This window comes from Carya illinoinensis, chromosome 13, assembly GCF_018687715.1.
Source record: "Carya illinoinensis cultivar Pawnee chromosome 13, C.illinoinensisPawnee_v1, whole genome shotgun sequence".
NCBI lineage: Eukaryota > Viridiplantae > Streptophyta > Magnoliopsida > Fagales > Juglandaceae > Carya > Carya illinoinensis.
The window spans coordinates 3538501-3564439 of NC_056764.1; the positions used below are offsets into that span (position 1 = coordinate 3538501).

Sequence of the window (25939 nt, forward strand, 5' to 3'; positions counted from 1 at the left end):
ACACTTTAATTTGTTATAAATGCAATAAACCTGGTCATATCAAGCCAGATTGTCCTCTGCTAAAGAAAGATCGAAACAAGGGCAAAAAAGCAATGAAATCTACATAGGATGATGATTCAAGTAGCTCAGATAGTGAAGCAAGCAATGAAGAATCAGCAAATCTTTGTCTTATGGCTAAAGATGACATTGAGGTAACAAATCTTGATAATATTGAAAATCCTTCATATGAAGAATTGCAAAATGTTTTAGAAGAGGTATATGAGGAATTTGAAAAATTGGGTATCAAGTATACTGCTTTGAAAAAGAAAAATTTTTCTTTAACAAACGAAATTGAAATTTTAAGAAAAGAAAGTATCATTTTGAAAGATGAAAATCTTGAATTGAATAAGAAGAAAACCGATTTAGAAAATATTGTTGAAAACTTTACGAATGGAAAAAGAAATTTTGAAAAATTTCTTGGTAGTCAAAAATGTGTTTTTGACAAGGCAGGTTTGGGATATATGCCAAAACAAAAATACAAACCTTATAAAAATTTCTTTGATAATCATTCTACATCAAAGACTAATATTCAAAATTCTTTTCATAAAAATAATTTTGTCAAAAAAGGATATTATTATAATCATTCAAGTTTTTCATATATGTCACATGCTAGTTGCAATTTTTGTAATAGAAATGGTCATAATTATCATACTTGTCCTATTAGAAGAAATCATACAATGACTATTAGGGCCATATGGGTACCTAAAAATCTTGTTTCTTCTAATACTAATAAATAAAGGACCCAAAGAACTTGGGTACCAAGAAAAATCATTTTAATTGTTTTTATAGGTATGCATGAAGTCTTCCACAAGAAAAAACAAATGGTTTTTAGATAGTGGATATTCAAGACACGTGACGGGAGACAAGACTGAGTTCTTTGATCTTAGATCTAAAGAAGAAGGACACGTGACATTTGGAGACAACTCGAAAGGGAAGATCGTGAAAATATGTAAAATTGGTAATGAATCTTCTCTTATAATTGAAGATGTTCTACTTGTTGAAGGTTTAAAACATAATCTTTTGAGCATAAGTCAATTATGTGATAAAGGATTTACAGTTACTTTTAAAATGGATAAATGCATTATTTTGAATGATCATGATTGTAATATTTGTTTTATTGCTTTTAGAAACAATAATGTTTATACAATTGATTTTGAAGAAATTACCTCACAAGATGCTATTTGCTTTTCAGCTCAAAATGAAACTAGTTGGTTATGGCATAGAAGATTAGGTCATGCCAACATGGAACTTATTTCCAAACTTTCAAAAAATGATTTTGTTAGAGGTTTACCAAAAACATATTTTCTTAAAGACAAAATTTGTGATGCATTTCAATTTGGTAAACAAACAAAAACTTCTTTTAAAATTAAGAAACATATTTTCACTATTAGACCATTGCAACTGATACACATGGATCTTTTTGGACCAAATAGAGTTGCAAGTCTAGGAGGAAAATATTATGCATTTGTTATTGTTGATGATTTCTCTAGATATATTTGGGTCATCTTTCTTGCTCATAAAGATGAGGCACATAATGCCTTTACCAAGTTATGCAAGAAAATTCAAAATGAAAATGACTATACTATTTCAAGTATCCGAAGTGATAGGGGAAAATAGTTTGTTAATAAAAATATTGAAACATTTTGTGATGAAAACGGTTTTGTACACAATTTTTCTGCTTCTCGAACTCCTCAACAAAATGTGGTAGTAGAGAGGAAAAATAAATCTCTTCAAGAGATGGCAAGAACAATGCTCAATGAGAACAACTTGCCTAGTTATTTTTGGGCCGAAGCGGTAAGTACTGCATGTTATGTTATAAATAGAGTTATGCTAAGGTCTAAGTTAGATAAAACCCCCTATGAGTTTTGGAATGAGAAAAAGCCCAACATTGGTTACTTTCATGTATTTGGATGCAAATGTTTTATTTTGAATGACATGGATAATTTAGGCAAGTTTGATGCAAAATCTGATGAATGTATCTTTCTCGGGTATTCTACTAATAGTAAAACTTATAAAGTATTCAATAAAAAGACTTTGACTGTATAAGAATCTATGCATGTAGTATTTGATGAATCTAATTCTCCACTCTCCAAGAAATCTATTGATGAAGAAACATGAGGTATAAATAACACGTAAAGTCTCAATCTCAACAAAGAGAAAACAATAGAGGAAGTTCAACATGGAGCCATTAGGAAAGATCATCAAAATTTAATACAAGATGCAACCAAACAGTGAAAATTTGTGAAAGATCATCCAGTGGAACAAATTTTGGGAGAACCTTCACAAGGTGTAAGTACTAGATCATCTCTTAGAAATATTTGCAATCATACTGCTTTTCTATCTCAAATTGAACCCAAAAATATTGATGACGCACTTCTTGATGAAGCTTGGATTCTAGCTATGCAAGAAGAGTTGAATCAATTTGAAAGAAATGATGTTTGGACACTTGTTCCTAAACCCAAAAATCAGACTATTATTGGAATAAAATGGGTTTTTAGAAATAAGAAAGATGAGTCCGGAGTCATAACTAGAAATAAGGCTCGACTTGTAGCCCAAGGTTTTAATCAAGAAGAAGGGATCGATTATGATGAGACATATGCATCAGTCGCAAGATTAGAAGCTATTCGAATGCTACTTGCATATGCTTGTTATAAAGATTTCAAACTTTTTCAAATGGATGTTAAAAGTGCTTTCTTAAATGGTTTTATAGATGAAGAGGTATATGTTGAACAACCTCCAGGTTTTGAAAATCATATTTCCCCAAATCATGTTTTCAAACTCACAAAAGCACTATATGGACTTAAACAAGCTCCTAGAGCTTGGTACGAGAGACTCAACTTGATTGAAAAAGGTTTTTCAAGAGGAAAAATCGACACAACTCTTTTCATTAAATATGAAAATGATGATATTCTTTTGATTCAGATTTATGTTGATGATATAATTTTCGGTGCTACTAATGAAAATATGTGTCAAGTTTTTGCTAAGACTATGCAGGAAGAATTTGAGATGAGCATGATGGGAGAACTTACATTCTTTCTCGGATTGCAAATTAAGCAAGCAAAAAGTGGGACATTCATCAATCAATCAAAATATATTAAGGAATTACTGAAGAAGTTTGGGATGGAAAATGCTAAGGAAGTTGGAACACCAATGAGCCCATCAACTAAACTTGATAAAGATGAATCCGGTAAGCCAGTTGACTCGAAAATATATCGAGGTATGATTGGTAGCTTATTATATTTAACAGCTAGTAGACCAGATATTATGTTTAGTGTGTGCTTATGTGCACGCTTTCAATCATCTCCAAAAGAATCACATTTAATTGCAGTTAAGCGCATTCTTAGATATCTTAGTGGTACAATTAACTTAGGATTATGATACCCTAAGCATACATCTTTCGATCTAATCAGCTACACAGATGCAGATTATGCTGGCTGTAAAATAGATCGAAAAAGTACTAGTGGAGCATGCCATTTCTTAGGTCATGCATTAATTTCCTGGTTTAGTAAAAAACAAAATTCTGTTGCACTATCTACTGCTGAGGCAGAATATGTTGCTGCGGGTAGTTGTTGTGCTCAAGTTCTCTACATGAAACAACAACTTGAAGATTTTAAACTCAAGTATAATCACATTTCAATCAAATGTGATAATACAAGTGCTATAAATCTTTCAAAGAACCCAATACAACATTCTAGAACTAAGCATATTGAAATAAGATATCATTTTCTTCGAGATCATGTGCAGAAAGGCGATATAGTAATAGAATTCACAGACACACACGATCAGTTAGCAGATATTTTCACAAAACCTTTACCAGAAGATAGATTATGTATGATCAGAAGAGAAATAGGTATGATGCATGCTATGAATATCTCTTAAAAGATAGATGAGAATCAATAAAAATAGAGATAGATTTTTTAAATACTTTTACATAAACTTGAGATTCTTAGCCTCATGTTTGAGACGCTCATTCTCTTCATACAATATCATGTCATTCTTATCCATGGGAACCGGCAAGCGGAATGAAGAATCTAATAAAGATTTCAACTGTTTATTCTTCTGCCGAATGATTCATTCCCTTGTGTGAGACTCTTGAACAATTCGTTCAAGTACAACAATTTGTTCTTTGAATTTTTCAACTTCATGATTTTTGGCTTGTAGCCGCTGAGAAAAAGCAATAATAGAGGAAGAGTAGCGAGTCCCAAGACTCACCAAGTCATAAATAGCATCAGAATCTGACTTATTAGTCAGATTACTATTTTCCTGCTGCAACATGGCACCAATGGCAGCTGCAGAAAGGACAGGAGGTTGAGATGCAGAATGCCTCATGGATGGATCTAGAGAAATGTTAGAAGAATGAGCCATTGAGAAAAGAATAGAAGGCTTAAAACGAGAATGTTGAAGGAATGCAGATAAGTTATAGAGATGAGATGAAAACTTGATGCGGATTGGATAAACTCCAGGATTGATTTTATAGAGATAGCATAAAGAATAAGACAAGCTATCATCCAAGTCAAAGAGCAATGTATTTTTTTTTTCGATCGGTGAAAATGACATTTTTTAGAAACTCGGAGCCTTCAATCTCGTTTGTCAACAACATCAGATGATTTTTTCAAATCTCTAGTCGCACTTGTCGAGTCACGGACGGATGAAATTTATTTATTTATGTACAGTGTCTACTAACGCACCGTTTTCTTCAGATCTATTTACTTGTTGCGGATCCCTTTTAATGATGCCAAAAGGGGGAAAAGTGTTAGACTAGAACATTAACATTGTTTGAATTGCTAAACTTATTATATATACTTGGAATTATATTAATACTTTTGCTTGAAAAACTAACGCACATTCTCAGGGGGAGCTTAAGTATTAGTACAGGTTTCAAGTTCTATCAAGTATTTGTCATCATCAAAAATGGGGAGATTGTTGAACTCAAGGTTTCAAGTTTCATGTGATTATAAATCTACACATAGATTTTGATGATAACAAATGAATTCAAAGAATAAAGGAGTTTCAAGCTCAAGTTGTTCACACAATAGAATCAAGCACATCAAAGAACCAAGCATGAGCAAGAAAGAAACAAGTTCACATTAAAGTCATAGAGTAATATTGTAAATCTCTTAAAATTTGAAATTAGGATTAATGCTCAAAATTAATATTTTATCATAAAGCATTAAAATACATTTTCCACATGTGCATGAATATTTTTGAAAATTAAATTTGAAAATTTTGAAAGATGATTGATTGTCATCTTTTGCATGTGCATGCCTTGATTAAAGGGTTGAACTTTGAAAATATTAAAAATGATTGATTGTCATCTTTCACATGTGCATGTTTTATTTGAATATTTTCAAAAGTGATTGATGCTTTTTTAGACTTATACCAAAGGTAGATGATTTTGTTTGAAAAATTTGAAAAGTAAAGTGTGCTCATTTTGTCATATGCAAAAAGTAAAAGATTAGGTTTGAATTTTTTGAAAAGGAAAGTGTGCTCATTTTGTCATATGCCAAAAGTAAAATATTAGGTTTGATTTTTTTGAAAAAATGAATGATGTTGTCTTTGACAATTGAAAAAGAAGAACCTTTTATTTGAATTTTTTGAAAAAGTGAATGATGTTGTCTTTGACATGTGAATCTTTTTAAATTTGAATATGAAGTCTCATATGCCTATAAATAGATCATTTGAGAGCTTCACATTCACAACACCAAGAGCATATAACATTCATTCAAAGCTTTCATTCTCTCTTCTCTAAGTATTGAGTCTTAATCCTTGTTCATTTTGAGAGATATAGTTTGCGCTGTATTGTTCTTATTTCACTCATTGAGGAGTGTTTTCTGATAATTTACCCACTATCAGCTCTTGTATCAGAAAAAGGGTGTGTATAACCCTTATGTGTGTAAAAAGTATTCTACACAGGGAATAGTTGAATCACTACGTGTAAGGTGATTGCAAGTGTAGAGGGTGTTCTACACGGATCCTTTGTAGCAGTGTTATTCAAAGGTGTAATAGGTTTCTATCTCCACCTGAAGGAGGTTGAATAGTGAATTTGGGAATCCTCAAGGGGTAGCTTGAGGCGAGGACGTAGGCAGTGGGGCCGAACCTCGTTAACATACTGAGTTTGCTTCTCTCTTACCCTTACTCTTTATATTTATTGTTATTTCATATTTTGTTTATTTTTTATATTATATATTTGATTTATAATTGTTATTTTTTTTAATACAACTCAATTCACCCCCTCTTGTGTTAGTCATCTGGACAACACAGACGTTGTACAAAGTTTAGGAGTTGATTAGTTCTAATTATAGAATGTATAGATATCATTCTCTGTATAGCATGTACATCTATTGTTTTGCTTTTTACTCTTGTAAATTTTTTCTATATATTGGAACTGTCAACGCCATAAGCAATTGCTATGATTTCACTACTGGTTTTAAACCTTTACAGTACCCTCACCCTAGCTGGTATGTTGTAAAAATATTTGTGTGTTGCTTCCTACATTTAAACATCACATGGATTTATGTTTATGAAGAAAAAGTCGTATGTATGTGACAGCCACCATCATGAGGATGCAGAAGTTGACGTCGGACAACAAGGGGTTTACAGAAGTTAGTTGGCCGGAGAGTTCTACGCACGCACACAGCAATATCCCATGCGATCTTTGTCGTTGTCCTTGTGATCATTCGTATCCAAAGTGTTTGGAGAGAAAAAAAAAAAAAAACTTTTTTAAAAAAAAATTTCGCCTAACAATAACACTTTCCACATAAATGACTAAAATTAACAAATTGCATGCGCTACCAACTAATATTTTAGTCTAAGGTTAATTTTGAATAATAAATTAAAATAGGCAATGTAGCACAATTTTAACAATTGAATCTTTACATATGGTTTTCGTTGCAATTTTTATTAGTGTAATATGCCGATGTTTATTACAATTTGGTGTGCAAACTTTTATGAAATTCCCTATTGATTGGAGATGAAAAATATATTTTTCTCAAATTAAATGGTTTTTGCCAGCTAATTAAGTTACAACATGCTTATGATTTAACACGGGTAAGTAATTGGTTTCTATATTTCGCCTGCATTGACATTACTGATGCCATGGTAACATTGGTAAGTACGGGACATACTCTACAACTTGACAGGCGATTTATCACATGATATTTTACATGGGTTACTGCAAGTTATTATTGTTATATATATCTATCTCTTATAGATTAATTATTATTATGATATTTTATAAGTAATATTAGATACAATCTTAGAGTATTTAATTTTGTATACTCATTTTAAAAAAAATAGGGTACATCATTAAAAAAAAATTATTTTTTCATATGGATCCTATATTTCAAAGAAGTTCGCGAATTTTGCATACTTTAAAATTTCTCTTTTAGTAGTAATATACATCATTCATTATTAAACTAACATTTGACATATTAAATTATCAAAGTTTGGCTATTTACACTCTCGATTAAGATGATCGGGTCGTTAAAGTTCATGACAAATATGCATTCACTTAAGTACGTGACAAACATGTACCTATGGTTGACCTTTTTTTTTTTTTTACTTTATAATAAATAGTTTTTTTATTTATTATTTTTTTCTTTCTTTCTAATAGTGGAGATGGACAGATCGAAGTGGATCATTTTGGAGAATCACAAAATAGGATAAAGTATTGGAGGATTGGAGAGCAAGGTGGAAGAATATTAGGTAGATGGAGGTTCCTTTCATTTTCTTAATGCTTAAAGACAAACGCACTTAAAAAGTTTTGTTCGATCAAGAAGAAGTAGTAGTACTTCATGCGTCGATTTTTTTTAACACATTTGCAAACAAGGAATTCTTGCGAGTTGAACAATGTTGAGGACGGGTTTAAGTCCACGAAGTGATCTGATCGATCTGTGCAAATATTATAAATTAGACTCTCGTTGTGCTTTTACAATTAATATTGAAACACGTACGGCCTTCGATTCAGGATTCGATGGAACACAATCGTCAATGGAAACCACAAACATGCATGCAATATTTATCTAAAAAGATTTTGAATATGATCAATCCGATCGCTCGACCAAATTTAAAAAGCAAAGAAGACAACATAGAGATGGAGCTATGCAATAATAATAAAAATTGAATTGATATCCTTCATATATATGTTCAGTACTTCATGACCGAGATTGAAGTTTCACTTTGATCTGCTGCAGATATGCATGATCAGTGAATGCTTAACCACAAAAAGCATTAAAAAGAGGAGGGAGACAGGGAGAGAATAATCCTTTGACAAAGCACATAATGTTTACAGTCTTAAAAGTTCAAATATTTCCGAATACTTTCCTCGAGCAAATGTGCCAGCATTAATCAGGTTCCAACCCTGCAGTAGATACCTCTTCAATTCACGATTGCATGCATGGAACAGTAAGCATACATTCCTCCAGTACTTCAACATCTTGTAGCCATGATATCGATCGATCTATTTATGCTATTACAAGCGGGAGAGGTTTGAGCTAACTGGGAAGTAGGACACTAAAATCGGACCTCCGGATGATTTTGATTTACTTTTGGGTTTCAGCTCTGAAGAACATTCTTTCGTGCAGGATCCCGAGCCTCCCACATGATCATCGGAGACCTGAGACGAAGAGCGCATGAAACAACCAAAAAACGCTGAGAAAAGAGACATCGCGGTTCCCTTCTGTATGTAAACAAACGTTGTTGGCTTAGATGTTTATGAGTGGTGAAGAACCAAAAGTCAAAGGGATGAGCAATGATTGAACTGTGTGTGAGTGATCAGACTGGAAGTGAGATGCTTCATTTATAGTTCTACGAGAGAGGCCAGGGGAATGTTGGCTTGAAGGCACGGAATAATATTGAGACATGAGAGAGATGGGTTCGAGTCCAAATGCTTGGAGAGCAAGCGGAAGACCAAGCAATACCCTGCAGATTCCGAGGTGCTTCTCACAATTTTGATGGTTTTGTCGCTACCAGCCCCGGATTCTAATAGCTAGTAGCTAGTGTTGGAATTGGATCTTTTGTCCACGGTCCACCTCCTTCCTTGGGCCGCTGAACATCTGGGCATTAACTCTCCTTGTTGCAAATATCGCGGAGTGGCCCATTTGGTTTTACGAATCGTGTTCATATCTCGTCGAGTAATGGGGTTCAGCATATAACTTATAGTTGATATAACACATTTAATATAATGAAATGATACTACAACTTTGCCTAACTTGATCAAAAAAGTTTAATTATTTATGCATATAGGTATGATTACTGATAATTATGCATGTATTTAACATTTATGCGACAAAATTTTTAAAAATGCAAATAAAAACCCAACATCAAAATAAATGTTTGTTTTAATTTGACGTGTATCATCTTGTTGACTTTATATTCATAAGTCATTAATATTGTTCTTTTGTGGTATATTGAATCTATTTATGATAAAATGAATTTAAAATATAGTTTATTTTATATAAATATATTTAGATAAAATCTTTGTATACGTGGAATTTTGATAATAATAATAAAAATTATAAAAATAATTTTACAAATTAACGTGATTACTTGATAATGATATATTAAATTGTAAAATTAATTTTATTATAAAATAAATATTATTATAATAAAAATAATTTAATAATATAAAAATAATCTTAAATACAATTATAGTTATGCAAGTGTCGCATAATTTTTTTTAAAAAAATCGTTATTAAAATATTAAAATTTTCATATAAATTTTATATTTACATTAAAATTGAAACCTTTTGTCGCAATCTAATAATCTGTTTATTAGACTATTTAAAAACTTCTTCAAGCGACTTTTCTTTAATAGAAAATGAGTGAGAGCTATTTTGAAATACAGATATCCCTTTTATTTTATCATCTTTAGTGTTGCATTTTGTTTACTTCAATATGTTTGTTGGGTACTCTCACCTGAATCTGTATCACGTAATCTTTAGTTGTATCAATTAAACGACTTGCTGGAAAAATAAAAAACAAAAACAAAACCGGGACTTATATTTTTTGAGCGGCAACAATTTTCTAATAAATTAGTAATAAACATTAATCAGCCTCCATAGCGTGGTGGGTAGGTGGGCTTGTACTTGTAGTTGTTCTACAGTGCGTGGGAGCAAGAACAGGGACCGTTCCGCAGTCGCAAACTCGCCACGAGCTCGCCACTGGCGTCCCGACATGATTTTTTCTCTCTGAGTCAAAGCTTTGCGCAGGGAAAAACTAGTTTGTTCTTTTTGTTCGTTCACCCCACCCAAAAAAAAAAACAGGAGAAAATCCCATATACGTTATTAAAGCGATAATCAATCGAGCAAATCTCGGTGTGAAGACAACGAAGAAGAGAAATGGCGCTTTCACGTCTTCGGCATCCAGTGAAAGTGATCTTTCGCGCTCCGTCTCTACTCTTAAGAGCCCGTCTTCTCTCATCCGTATCTTCTAGATCCCTCTTTCGGTACTCTCTCTCACTTGCTCTCTCGCGCGGAGATTACATGTTATTTCCTTTCACGTTTTTGGGGTTGTTTAGATTGGTGAAATATCATTGAAGACCTTGCATTTGATCGAATTTGTTCTGGAAGGATGAGGTTTATGAGAGTTGGGCTCCTAGAGGAATATGAGAATGCGTCAGGATTTGTTATTTGTTGCTCTATTTGGATGATCATATGAAATATTTGTACCCCTTCTGCAAAAGAATTTGGTTTTGTTGATTGCGTAGTAGCTAGCCCCTGGAAATAGATTACTTCGACTTAAACTTGAGGGAGTACTCTGATTCCCGTTTGTTGTGGAGGGCAACAATTAGCAGAACAGAGTGTTGAATAGGGACCGAATGGTTTTACACTTACATGTAATACGTCTTTAAGTAGTCTGGTTACTCTTGTTTCTCGCTTCTGTTCCAGTTTTGCTGTGACCAATTCTGGGGATAAATGTTTCCTCCTGGTATAATGGCTCGGGCGCTATATTTAACGATTGTGGCTATCCTGATCAATGGTTGCTTTCAATGCTTTCAATGTCATATGATCCCGGAAACACCACACACGTTACGTAATACCAACGTTAGGTTATACTTATATAAAAAATATTATGCAAGCGTGACCCTGGGTCCTTACCACGTGGGAAGACATAATTTAATCCATGGGTCCTTACCACAATTTTGTGCAAGAAACTTTGAAATTACAAAGATACTTGATTCCATAATTTAACAAATTTAAATAAAACTAAACCAGAAGCTTGCTGTTACATGTTGCCTATCATGTATTGTTGACACCTTTTGGATCTAGTTCTTTAATTTTCCTTCCTCATACTTGTTAGCCTTCACAAGATTGAAGAAAGATTGGTCTTTACTAGCCTGTATCTCGTTTTTGTTTTACTTTAAGATGGTATTCGTCATTAATGGTCTTATTCTATAGTATGTGTGCACATGTGATATAAATACATATGAGAGTATTATCTAAATGTTGGTAATTGTGCTTGCTTTGGGCATACATGTTGCTCTTACAGTTTTTACATTCTGAACTAATTCTGGTATATAATTCCTTATAATTTCTTGATGTTGGATCGGTTATTCTTTTCTACGCATATTGTTCGAAAACCTTTTTCTCTATATAGCTGCATAAATGTGCTTGTAACATGCTTTTTTTAACCACCGGTACAGCTCTCCCCATGTGCAAAATTTTCTTTTGGGTGGTCATGGATCTCTACTGAGGTTTGCATTCATCTGCTCTCTATCTATCATTAACTTTCGAATTCAGTTACAATTGCTTTACATGGTTTATGATTCATATATCCACTCATAAATCAACTTTTATCTTGAAATATAATTATTTTGTTGCACTTGCTGGAATAATTTGAAGACTAAAGGTTCCATTTATATTTTTCTTATTCACTGACTAAAACTAATCAGGCCTGCAAGTTTATTTATGCTCACTGGCGTTCATGAGAATTCTTTGAAACTAAAGGTTAGTGTTTGAGATGTATTCCTAAATAGCTCTTCGTAGCAAGGTTGTTTTCTGATGCTCTCACAATTTTTTCAGCCATGGGTTGGTGGTGTCAAGCACTTCTCTTCTGCAGGTGCATGCCTTTCCCATTTAATCACTAATCTTTGCTTGTATTCGTATAATTTGCATTTTGTTCTTCCAATTATTCTTATGCCCTCAATGTGTTTGTTTGATACTCTTAAGGACTACATAATATGCTGTTATAAGTCAACGAGGCCTGGTCCCTTTTCTTCTCTTTGAAACTTTCCATTGCCCAAGTATAATTTTTATTTATTTTTTTGATTGGCATCATGTGTCCGGAAATAGCGTCCCGATTAATTCCGGGGGTGCACAGGCCCTCGACAAAGAGTTTTCTGCTAGTGCACCTCGGGTAATTCAAGGGAAAAATCCCCCAGTCCGATTTGAACCTTAGACCTAGGGGGAGCATACCCTCAAGCCCAAGGGCTTTACCACTTGAGCCAACCCCTAGGGGTTATCCATTACCCAAGTATAATAATCTTTCATGACATTTCTCTTCACTTAAAAGCTATAACTTTATTTGAACAGGCCATCGAAACTTCTATGATCAAAGGCTTAGATCAAGTACATAGGATGTATATGATAGAGCCTTTAGTTAGGAACAGCAAAAGATACAAGGAAATTCTGAAAACTCAGCCCATTAGAATATATAGTAGCTGCCAAAAGAAACACAGTATTGAAGAAGAAGGTTTTAAGCTCTTCCATTGTCTTCTCATGGTTCTCAAAATTTCTATTATTCTTTTCCCTCCAAATACATCATGATAAGCATAGAGGAGCCATCTCTCACACTCCTACAATTTGTGGACTTCCATATAAGCCTCTCCAATTCGCAAAGATGTCTACCATCCTTCTAGACATAACTCAAGCCAACCTGACTCTAACTAAGACATCGTTCGACAAGGCTCTAGCAACCTCATAATGGAGTAAAAGGTGGTCTACAGATTTGCTGTCCTTTCTCACACAACACCAATCAACCACAATAATATGACCTATCAGAAAGGGATCTTCTCTAAGGAGGTTGTCCGATAAAAAAAAGATAGAAACTAAACTAATTCCTTAATACTGTCTATTCTGTTTTATGTCATATGGTGAGACATGCAAGAATTGAAACATGATAGGTTTCAAGTATCACCTTTCTTCTTATTTGTCGGTAAAAGTGTTCCTTTCCTTCAAGAAGTGGAGTTCTTTTACTTGTTTAGATTGTTAAACAGATTTGCAGTATTGACATACTATGGATCAGTTTTTATTTCTTGGAGTATGGTTTTACAAATCTCAAGAAAATGATGAAGATATGTCTAAGTATTCATGCAGATCCATCACATACAGTACTCCAGATGCCAGCTCTGTCTCCCACAATGGTAAGATATGCATAGATATGGAAGAAGGAATTGATTTTAAAATGTTATCCACAACGGTAATTGTGTGTTTGGTTTGGCTAATTTTTTTTTTTATCCTAATTGATGCTCTTTTGTGCAGAACCAAGGTAACATTGCTAAATGGAGGAAGAAAGAAGGAGATAAGGTCAGTTCTACCAAAAGTTTCATATGATTCTGCGAGTTCAAAGCTGGTTTTTGTTCAGTCCAATGTGCTTAGGGATAATTGTTGAATAATGAATCCTGCTTTTTGATGGAGAAGGAATCCGTTTGTTCATCTCATTACTTGTCAAAAAAAAAAAAAGTTTGTCCATCTCATTAACAAAATTTATGTTGTACTGACCGTTGATTTAATCTAATGTACAGATAGAAGTGGGTGATGTACTTTGCGAAATTGAGACTGACAAAGCTACTCTTGAGTTTGAATGTCTTGAAGAGGGGTAATGTTTATTTTTCTATATTAAATGGCATATAATACTCGAATGCATGATGCAAGCCAGTGCATTGTTTGGTACCCCTCTTCATGTCAGTTGTTTCATTTAGCATTGACAATAAGACTGTTTTCTTTCTTGATCGGTCATCTTTCCATTCCCTGTTTATTATGTACACACTTTTCTCCATATATCCCTTTCTCTTTTATCTTTAATATAATAATAATAATAATTTTTAATTTTTATATGAGACGTCGATCAGAGCTGCTTAAAGATTGCAAAATCTGATCCATCCTGAAATGCTTTCTGTGCTGGTTCTGGATGGGTTAAACTGCAGGTTTTTGGCTAAGATACTGGTACCTGAAGGTTCAAAGGATGTACCTGTTGGACAACCAATTGCAATTACGGTAACCTGTGATATTTTTTTATCCATGATTGCCTTTTCTTTTCATGGAAAGCCATCTTCGGTTAATTTCCTTTTAGGGAACATATTCAATTTGTACAATGTTTTGTTGATAGAAAAAAATATATCTATATTGTGGGGGCATCTGTTATCATTTTGAGAATACTATTTGGTCAAAACTCTTTTGTCCCGCCCCCTTCTTCATTTCTTATGTTAGTATAGGCTACAATTAGTATTTAATTTTTTCTCCTTTTTTAGAAAAGATAAATGTTGTTCGAATATTATTATGCTTTTAGGGGATCTGATATTTTAAAGCTTCTCTATCCTAGATCTTTTACAAGCTAATTTTTCTTTGTTGGTGTTACACTTAGTTTTAATACATGACAGTGCTGTTTTAATTGCTTTTCAGTACTTTTGTTTGAGTATATATAGCCAAGGAATTAATTGTTGTCTAAACTAACTTATGTGCATTCACTAGGTTGAGGATCCAGATGATATCCAAAATGTCCCTGCTACTGTAACAGGTGGATCTGAGGTTAAAGAAGAAAAATCAACAAATAAGTATGTGGAAAATGATGATGTGGTCCTAGAGAAGAATTCTATCAAGACAAGTACAGCTGACCTTCCTCCTCATGTTGTTCTTGATATGCCAGCATTATCCCCAACTATGGTAAGAAAGAACAGAAACTGGTCTCTGCCCAGATTATCATGCTGAATTCTGTCCTCCTGCAGAGGCTTAAGGCTGCTTTTTTATGCTTGTACAGAATCAGGGAAACATTGCAAAGTGGCGAAAGAAAGAAGGAGACAAGGTTAGTTGTCTTTAATATAAGGTTTTAAATCTGCTACTGCACTACTTCTTGCTTTTGAGTTAGTGTGTGTAGAACAATTGCGCTAATAATTCCTCTTGATCATTTTATTGAGCTGACAGATAGAAGTGGGTGATGTTATATGTGAGATAGAGACAGATAAAGCTACCCTCGAATTTGAAAGTCTTGAAGAGGGGTAATATTCTTTCCTTATGCTTAGTTTGTTGTTGTAGAGTCATTTAGTTTTGCTGATACTAGATATGGAAGTGATACATAGTCCATAGCTTAAAATGATATTTATTTGCTTGGAGTCTAGATCGCCATTTTTTTTTCTTTGCAAGTATGATTGATGTGAGGTCACTGACACCATTAGAACATGTCCATAATAGCGAGTTTAATGATACTGAAATGTAACATAATTGCGGCATCAATTATGGATTTACAGCTTTTGGATGTAATGCTAGTGCCAGTTCTCTTTTCATATTTCTTCTTGGTGATGTGCAGATGCTTGAATTGTTATTAACGATGCCCTCTGTAGGTTACCCCCAATTTGTTTGCGTGCATTTTTATGTGGATTGTTGGCTGTAGGTACTTGGCTAAGATACTAGCACCTGAAGGTTCAAAGGATGTGGCTGTGGGACAACCTATTGCAATAACAGTAAGTGTGATAATGCTTTTACAATAGGACAAAATGCTTTTCACCTTAAGGGTGCAAATGGTTTCAGTCCACACCTGTAAATGCTGACATTGTTGGGATCTAAGTTTTAATTTGTCTTGTTGCCCCTCCTTCCCTCCAATTGCTTGTTAGGTAGTTTCTTCCAGAATTTTTACTTCATGGAAATGTTATCCTTTAATTTTTATTAGGATTCTAGCCACTTGCACCAAATGTAAACACTATTGTCTGTTGTTTTGCAAGGTCGAGGATCCGTCTGATCTTGAAATAGTAAAAAATAGTGTTAGCAGTGGTTCGGGAATCAGAGAGGAAAAGCCATCACATCATGATAGAAATGAAGTTAAAGCACAGAAAACAAGCATTGCAAGGATTAGTCCATCTGCAAAGTTGTTAATTGCAGAACATAGATTGGATTCATCATTATTAATGGCATCAGGTGCTCACGGTACGCTGCTGAAGGGGGATGTTTTAGATGCAATTAAGTCAGGAAAAGGATCATCAAAAGTTTTTTCATCTAAAGAGGGGAAACCTCCATCACCTCAAACCCATGTTAAAGCTTCCTCCACAGTTTCACCAGATTCAAGGTCTCAATTAAAGCAGTCAGATTCTTTTGAAGATTTTCCCAATAGTCAAATTCACAAGGTAGGCTTTATTCGACTGGTTGTTACGTTTGAGCAATGTTCTCTCTGTTTAGAATAGAATGGTTTTTCTTGTCATGTAGTTTCTTGGATTGAAGTTTAAGAGAATATCACTGTATTCCTGGGTCATTACCTATACTGCCTATATCTGACAGTTTTTAATTTTTTGGGTAATTGATGAGTACTTATAAAATTAAAGAAAGTTCATAGAAGGCTCTAACACTAGCCATGCTAGTGGCCTAGAGTACAATACATTCAAAAGACTAGATGACCATATTGTAGTTTATGACTATGGGAAGGTGATAAACACAAAAATCTGTTTCATGAGAAGTCAGAGGTTCGAAAATACAGGGCATGATGAGAATAAGGTGGTCTAGAGAAGATTCTTTGATTGCCCGAGAACCAGGAGTCATTGGTTCAAGCTGATCAACCTCCAGGACAAGGAGATAATCCTAAGGAAAACACAGTAATGTGTTCCTGTTGTAGATTGAATAATATAAAGAAAAGGAATTCTATCAATGATTCTTACCAGTCAATGAGTCTGAGATCTCATTGACTTGTCTTGACATGGACCTTAGTAGGTATAATGGGGAATTTGTGTCAAAGTATTTAATTCAAATTTATCAAGACGAGTAACTAAAAACTCCACCGCTTTGTTGCATGAAAACAAATATATTCCGAAACAGTTAGAAGCTGACTTTTTGCATACTTCCTGTGCTTGGACCGCTTTTGACTTTAGTTGGTATGTCTATTATGTCAAAAAAGTATATGTAATGTCTTTGGTCAAGCATTTTCATTCCTTAACAGCTAGTTAATAAATGTTTTTATGTAACTTAAGGGCCACTGTTTTGTGCAATCGTAAAGGTCTTAACCCATAGAAATAAGTGGATTTATTTATATATATTTTTGGATAATACATGGGTTTAATTCTTGAGAACAACCACTCCATGCAAACATGCAAAAGGTAAGAACTGTTTTCATATCTTCGAAGGATCCTACTAACAGGACCAAGACTTGAAAGTGCCCATGACAAATCCAATACATAGGTCTACTAGAACTTGATGTCTGATGTACGAGCACAGTTGATATGATAAACAAGAAAAATTAATGTGTACGCTATGCAAATATGAAACGCGCATGCACACAGACATTACATATTTGCATCAGCTATACAGGAAGTGTTATCACTACGTTTAAATACCTAACACAACCTGTATTTTAGCCATTGCTTTAGACTCCATGTCAAAAATTGAATTCCAATCTACATTATGGGATACCAATAACAATACCTTTGAGCTTTTACAACCTCTGATTTTTAGACTCTTATTCTCTTATTTGACTATATTAACTTTCCTTTTTCTTTTTCGTTTTTTATTTAGTGAAAAAGAAAAGGGGGGGGGGGGGGGTGTGCTTGAGTTGCAGTTGATAGTTACTAGTGTTGTTAACATTATGATTTAATATTATGCAGGTGATAGCTAGAAGGTTATTAGATTCAAAACAAAACACACCGCATTTGTATTTATCATCAGGTTCTGACACTCTATGGTCTACTTTTTATCTTTATTAATGCTGATATGCCACGGCTGCTAATATAATTTCTGTCTGAAATACTCAATGATGTTCATCAGATGTTATACTGGATCCTCTTCTTTCTCTTAGGAAGGAACTCAAAGGTAAGGAATGTAGACTTCAAATCTTTTCCTTTGGTTTCTTGGCCACGAGTACTCTTGCAAATCATTCATTTAAGTTTCTCACTTACAGAGCAGCATGATGTTAAAGTTTCAGTAAATGACATTGTCATCAAAGCTGTTGCTGTTGCTCTGAGAAATGTACCAGAGGCAAATGGTAAAGACATATCCACTTAGATGGTTTTCTACGTAAACTACTCGTATAATTGGTGTGCAGGACTTCATTTTTTCACTCTTGCTCTTCGTATTGCCTGTTTCTGATTGTTATATTCACAAGTCTTGCCAACTTTTCTTTTCTATCATTCCAACAACCTTTATCTTGTCTTCCTGTTGATTAATGTAGATGTTCCTTTCCATTATTGGTTTGTATTAGCAGCTATCCCTCTTCGGGGGAATTGTATTAAATTTGACATTTTTTTACTTAATACAAGTTTGGGAGTATTTCCTTAAATTTACTGCATTGAAATAATGCACCAGTGCTTGTTTGAGGATGTTTCCTGTGTATTATTTCTGTCAGATTGATGAATTCAATGGAATATGTTGCTTGGTGCTATATTTATATTAATACCGAGGATATATTACTTTTAATGCTGGATGCTTTCTTTGTGTGCATACATAGATTCAGAAATGCTTGCATGTTTTGTATCTCCAGATGGTTTCGGTTTGGTTTTATGCTAAAAAACAGAAATCTCTCTATAGTATTCTAATGCTGAAATCTGTTCTTTCGATACATGGTAGCTTACTGGAGTGTTGAGAAAGGAGAAGTCATCCTATGCAATTCTGTTGACATTTCAATTGCAGTGGCAACAGAGAAGGTATGATGCTGATAGTTGTGGCTTAAAGCTGAAATCTAATACTTGTACTCCTCTTTTTTGGTTTGCAAGTTTGGCTCTTCTGTTACAGTTTTGACGTTTTGGTACCAATAAAAAAAAAGGCTTAAGAGTTTTAAACCATCCCCAACCTCATCATATTATATTGCTTCAGGGATTGATGACTCCAATAGTGAGGAATGCAGATCAGAAGACCATATCATCAATATCCTTGGAGGTATTCTATTTGTAATTTGAGTAGTTTTTAGTTTTGATGACTTCATTTTGGTTCCTTATTCAAACCCTTAAGGGTTGGCTCAAGTGGTAAAAGTCTTGGAGGTATGCTCCCTCTAGGTCTAAGGTTCAAATCTTTTTGGGTGCAAACAATTTCTAGGCGGCTATCGGATTGGGGGAACCTCCCCTTGAATTACCTGAGGTGCACTTACGGGAAACTCCTTACTGAGAGCTTATGCATTCCCGAGATTAGTCAGGACTTTGTTCAGACACTTGGTGCCAATAAAAAAATAATAATAATGATTTGTATAAGCCCCAAATAGACAAGCCCGCGCAGTCCCTTTGTAAAAAAGTAAACCCCACAATAAAAAAGTGTAAAAAAACCTTTTCTTTTATAGTGGAACCCACTTTTTTTACAAAGGGCCTGTCAGAGGCTTGCATCTAGCATTACTCAAAAAAAAAAAATTTGGTTCCTTATTCAACTTAAGCCTGTGTTTTTTTTTTTTTTTTTTTTTTTCTTGTTTGGTATTTTCCTAAAAGGAAACCATCATCTGCTTGGATATGACTGCACTTCAGAAACATGCATCCATAATTATGTCCTCTATGTTGTTATGATGCCTAATAAAACGAAATTTGGACAGAATGTACTGCAAGAAAATGGTATTACTCAAACATGGACTTTAAAGTTAAAAAATCTAGTGCTTTTGTGGATCTACTCTTTTATATATATATAAGTATATTCTTGTTCCTTATCTTCACGTCTCTGTCACCCACATTGCCAGCTTCTGAAAATTGGATCTCCAAAAGATTGTCTGTTCCACAACTTTAGATCTTTTTATAGAGCTTTCAATTTTCCCGCAAAGAGATGGAGATCCAAGGTTTGGAAAGAATACAAGAAAACCGGCCCTTAACACAAGAAGAAATAGCTATAAACAAGGGATTGGAAGCAGATCTGGAAAGAATTGCAGTATTTGAAGAGACATCATGGCGTCAGAAGTCAAGAGCGTTATGGTTGAAGGAAGGAGACCGAAGCACCAAGTTCTTCCACATAATAGCTAACTCACATAAAAGATACAACAACATTGAGATGCTGAAAATAGAAGGAGTGGAGTGTCGGGATGAGTCAGTGATAAACCACCATGTAGTTGACTTTTTTGAGCAATTACTTTCTGAACAGGTGGGCTGGCGGCCTAAATTGGAAGGGCTTGGTTTTGATTCCATTGAACATAATGATGTAGACCGACTAGAGTTTTGAGGAGTTGGAGGTTTTTGAAGTTGAGGAAAATGGTTAAAGACAAGGCGCCGGGCCCTAACGGTTTCTCGATGGGTTTCTTTCAAACTTGCTGGGCTGTATTAAAAGATGACCTCATGAAGGTGTTCCAGGAGTTATACTCAGCGGGAAAATTTGAAAAAAACCTTAATGTTACTTTTCTCACACTAATTCCAAAGAAGGTGGGGGCCAAGGAGATTAAGGAGTTTCGGCCTATTAGCTTAGTAAATGGGGTGTATGAGACAGTTTCCAAGGTGCTAGCGAATTGACTGAGTGAGGTAGTGGGGAAGCTTATTTTGAAACCTCATAATGCTTTTGTTAAGGATAGACAAATTCTAGATGCGGTTCTTATTGCGAATGAATGTCTAGACAGTCGGTTGAAAACTGGCGATGCAGGGATTATATGCAAGGTAGATATGGAGAAGGCATATGATCATGTCAATTGGGAGTTCCTTCTTGATCTTTTGGGGAAATGCAAGTTCGGAGAGAGATGGTGTTCGTGGATTAGGTGGTGTATATCAACAGTGAAATTCTCCGTCTTGATAAACAGAAGCCCAACTGGTTTCTTTCGTAGCACACGAAGCTTAAGACAGAGATCCGTTATCCTCTTTACTCTTTGTTATTGTCATGGAGGCATTGAGCAGAATGTTCTCAACCTTGGTTAAGAATGGGTCTCTCTCTGGTTTTAAGATTGGCTCTCTGAATAGGGGACTTGTTAACATATCTCACCTGTTATTCGCAAATGATACTCTTTTCTTTTGCGAAGCAGATCCCAACCAGCTTCGAATTTTAAAGGCCCTTCTCCTTTGTTTTGAAGTAACTTCCGGACTGAAAGTCAATTTGGAAAAATCCGAGATGGTGCCTATTAGATGTATTCAGCATATTAGACAGTTGGCTAGTATATTGGGATGCACGACTGCATCTTTACCCATGACTTATTTGGGACTTCCACTGGGGGCGACCTCGAGAGTGGCTTCATTATGGGACTCAGTTATTGAGAATGTGGAACGTCGGCTAGCCGGATGGAAGAGATTATATTTGTCAAAAGGTGGACGGATCACACTAATCAAGAGCACTCTTTCTAATCTACCCACCTATTTTTTTGTCATTATTTCCTATTCCAACAAAGGTTGCACTTCGGTTAGAGAAACTTCAAAGGGATATCTTGTGGGGTGGATTGGGCGCGAAACAAAAATTTCACCTTGTTAAGTGGGAAAAGGTATGTAGCTCTATATCGAATGGGGGTTTGGGCATTAGAGATATGAGAACCGTCAATCGGGCGTTACTAGGTAAATGGATGTGGAGATACCATAAGGAACCTGAAGCCTTGTGGAAGACGGTAATAGAGAGCAAATATGGGGACCTATGGGGGGGTTGGTGTACAAAAGAAGTGAGAGGAGCGCATGGAGTAGGTTTGTGGATACATATAAGAAAAGGGTGTGAGGTCTTCACTTGTTATACCCGATTCTGTTTAGGAGGAGGAACCTGTATTAAGTTTTGGTATGACACTTGGTGTGATCATGTGGCTCTAAAGGAATCTTTTCCTTCTTTATTCAGAGTTGCAAGAGATATCGATGCCTCAGTAGCTGATGTACTGGAAAGATTAGGGGAGCAAATTCAATGGAACATCAACTTTAGTAGGGCAGCAAAAGACTGAGAGATGAGCATTATTGAAGCCTTTTATAGCCTTTTGTATTCTACTGAACTAGGTAACTCACAGGATAGTTTATGGTGGATACCTACAGTTAAAGATACTTTTTCGGTGCGATCTTTCTATAAGTCTCTTACCCAAGAGACACCTATTCAATTTCCATGGCGAAAGATATGGAGGCATAAGGCGCCACCCAAAGTAGCATTCTTTGTGTGGACAGCAGCATTGGGTAAGATTCTTACAACTAATAATTTGAGGAAGCGCAGGGTGATCATCACAGATTGGTGTTGCATGTGTAGGAATGGAGGTGAATCGGTGAACCATCTCTTAATACACTGTGAGGTAGCGAGAAGGTTATGGAATGAGGTTCTTGGCAAAGTGGACTTGGCTTGGGTTATGCCGGAGACGGTGGTAGGGGTATTGGCCAGTTGGAAAAATCTGAGAGGAAATCAACAGATAAAAGCGGTGTGGAAGATGATCCCTATATGCATCATGTGGTATTTATGGCGAGAGCGCAATGACAGGATGTTCGAGGACAGAGAGAGATTGATGGAGGAATTGAAAACTTTTTTCTTTAGAACTCTTTGTACTTGGGCCATAGCGGTTGATTTCAATGGTTTGGGGTTACATGAATTCCTTATATCCATTGATCATACCTAGATGTGGCCACTAAACATTGTATCAGGCTTTTGCCTTGTTTTGATAATATAATTTATTTACTTATAAAAAAAAAAAAAAGTTGCTTTTGTACCAAGTATATTCCTGTTCTTTATAAGTAGATTCGTAGATTTATATTTTTATGAATCCATTGCTATCAAAAGAAAAGAATTTTTCTAGATCAACTTCCTCTCTTCGTTGATCATCATTTGATTTTGTTCTGGATCACCATTGATTGACTTCTCTGCTGATTTTTGGGCTTCAGGTCAAGGAATTAGCTGAGAAGGCAAGGGTAGGGAAGCTTTTGCCAAATGAATTCCTAGGAGGAACTTTTAGGTAAATATATTGTATATCCTTTATTATTTTTTAATGTCCTCTACTGCACACACTGTTTTTTTTTTTAATCCCTGGTGACCTAATTATTTATTCACTTTGTTAAGAGATACAATTTTAAAATTTTATTCTTTATCTTTATGCAGCATTTCAAACTTGGGAATGTTTCCCGTGGACAATTTTTGTGCAATTATAAACCCCCCACAGGTTCTCTCCATCTAACTTGATCTACGTCTACTTATTTCTTTATTTGGTCAGTAACGTTACGAGTGATGATATCAGCTCTAGACTACAGAATTTTTATTTTGATCAGTCAGCTCTAGAATACAGAAATCCCCTGGTAAAATTAATTGATCCGTGTCAAAATTGATAGTATTCTTTTCACGCTCAAAAAATTAAATGCAGGATTTCTCTCTTTGGTAGAGGAACACCAAGGGTTATTTCAAGAACTATAATATTAAGAGGACATAAATTTAAGGGTTGCTTTGAACTCAACAGTTTGCTCGGACAGTTTTCATTTCGCATATGCGGCAAATAACCTTCCCCATTTTCCTAATTCATCCTGCTTAAATAAAAATTATTGATGGTAGTTTGAGCTTTTTTTGGCACCATCATCTTTCCCATTTTCAGATTATCAAAAATGGTTTTAAAAAGGATAGCAAATCAACCCTGCAGTACTCTACATATAATTGATATTGCATCCATTATTGTCCATTGTATCAATTTGTTCATTTCCTGCAGTCTGGCATCCTAGCTGTTGGTAGAGGCAACAAAGTTGTTGAACCAGTAATTGGAAGTGATGGTAAGATATTTCTTACCTATTATTCGTAATATTGTAAACCTTTAATACCAGATTGGATAACACATTTATTTTTTACCCAGGAGTTGAGAAGCCTGCCATTGTCACAAAAATGAACCTAACATTATCTGCTGATCATCGTGTTTTTGATGGCAAAGTCGGAGGTACAATCTTCTTTTTCCAGTATGGATGGTTTTGCACTAATGTTCCATATGAATCTTTCTGAATTCTCTATGCTATTCAAAATCAATTTCTATAACTCCCTAAGGGGTAGCTCAATTGGTCAAGTCTTGAGTTTGCTTCCCAATGGTCACCAGTTCAAGTCTCCTCATGGCTATTGGAGGTTTATCTGGCCGTTAACTTCAGGCCCTGTGGGATTAGTTGAGGTGCGTGCAAGCTGGCCTAGACACCCACGGATTTAAAAAAAAAAAAAATTTAGGACCGATTTATCTTGTAAACAGTCTTGCACAGTGGACAATGGTATATGGTTTTGCTTCGTCTTAAGCCATCTGGTTTTGTAGCCACGATAAATCTGAGCAATCGGGACATGTGGCCATAGGCCCATGGTTGACTTATCAGAGAAGTTGGCTACTAAATTGCCCCTGCATTGGGGCCACACCCTTTGGTGAAAAGCTAGTGATTTAACTAGTCCTGTGTAGGGAAACTTCCGAGAGGTGGTGCATGGGACCGGGGTTTATTCTGCAAGGTGGATTCAAACGGCTCTGCCTTGAAGAGTTTCCCAAACATTTAAAAAAAAAAAAATGCCCCTGCATTGGGTAACAGACCAAGCTCTTTTTTGGCTTGAATGTGATGAATCACAAATTGGGGGCCTCACTGCAGACAATATTTGAACCGTTTTGATATTGGAAACCAGTGAAGCTCAGACCTGAAAAATGCACTAAATTCTAATTGCTGGTGACAAAAATATAACCGATAAAGGGTTCTGATTTATTGTTCTCGTTTAAATTTGTAGTCTTCTATTATCTTGATCATTGGCTCAAGAGATGATTTGCTATATAAGCAGTTGGAGGCTGTCTGGATGCCCGTAATAACATAGTCTCATCAGTCATCTCTATTTATATTATTGGAGTACTTGCTTATCGGGTTAAGGCTATTCTATCTTGCAGGTGCATTTCTCTCAGATTTGCGTTCAAACTTTAGTGATATCCGAAGACTTCTTTTGTAATAAGATAGAGGAGTGGAGCTCTGAAATTGACTCATGGGACTTTCCAGAGATCAACCATGGAGGCGGATGCAATTCAAAATTCAGTCCAGATTTTTTTTAGATTAACCATGGTATTTATTTATTTTTCGTGGAGTATCTCTGCTTGATTTGCTATTCTTGTACCATCTTGGTTACGGGATTTTTGTTGGTTCCTTCCAACTGCCCCACGGAGAACTGAATGGTCGAGTGCATAAGCCATGAGGTTTTGCATTTAGGTTTCATTTATGCTGAGGTTTTAAAAGACATTTACTCTGAAGTTTTCTGGACGAGAAAACGAAGCAATTGTGCCAATATTTTGATGTTTTTCATCAAACAGCGTAATGTTACAGTGGGAATAATGATGTATAAAAGAACAATGAAAAATAAATCTCTTTTAAAAGTGAATTTATTCTTGTATCAACAGCCTTCGAGAATTCTTCCGGACAGTAATATTGATTGTATTGATGGTGATGGTGAAATGTCCACTGTTTAGTTCATTAATGAGACCAAAGCTCGATTCTAATCTTCGTTTGGATAATTTGCTATATCCGTCTGTTGCAACAGTGTGTAACAATGCATTCTACGGTCACAAATTTAAGTATACCATTGCATTAACTGCAACAGAAGCTACAGCAATAAGCAATAATAAATTGAACAAGAGAACAACAAAAGATCGGAGTAAATTAATCTCCAAAAACTGAGGAAGCATAATGCCAGTTAGATCATAAAATAAAGGGAAATGCTTTGGCCACCGCTGGTGGCTCGCTGGGTCCACCGCTGGTTTTTTTTTTTTTTTAATAATTAAGAAAAAATTATTTAATATTACTATAATTTTTTTTATATTTTTTTAAATTATTTAAAAATATTAAAAAATAATTAAAAAAAAATTAAGCCTAGCGGTGGCTCTAGCGTTATCCTAAAATAAACAA

At 35.0% G+C, this 25939-nt stretch overlaps 1 protein-coding gene and 1 non-coding gene across 2 annotated transcripts; both read left to right on the top strand.

The window, feature by feature from the left end:
* Window positions 1–10086: 10086 nt before the first annotated feature.
* LOC122290880 (dihydrolipoyllysine-residue acetyltransferase component 1 of pyruvate dehydrogenase complex, mitochondrial) lies at window positions 10087–25427 on the top strand. The gene is made up of 23 exons (XM_043098563.1): window positions 10087–10483; window positions 11681–11731; window positions 11930–11984; window positions 12060–12096; window positions 13353–13399; window positions 13518–13562; window positions 13781–13854; window positions 14183–14252; window positions 14727–14918; window positions 15013–15057; window positions 15177–15250; window positions 15643–15712; window positions 15971–16369; window positions 17834–17894; window positions 17994–18038; window positions 18127–18210; window positions 18792–18868; window positions 19038–19100; window positions 22940–23010; window positions 23154–23214; window positions 23749–23809; window positions 23890–23970; window positions 24934–25427. Exons 1-23 carry the CDS (start codon window positions 10377–10379, stop codon window positions 24990–24992), a joined length of 1929 nt encoding a protein of 642 aa, XP_042954497.1. The 5' UTR covers window positions 10087–10376; the 3' UTR covers window positions 24993–25427.
* Window positions 10936–11069, top strand: LOC122293080. Its single transcript, XR_006237137.1, has one exon. It is a non-coding gene; the product is annotated as a small nucleolar RNA snoR80 (small nucleolar RNA).
* Window positions 25428–25939: the final 512 nt, after the last annotated feature.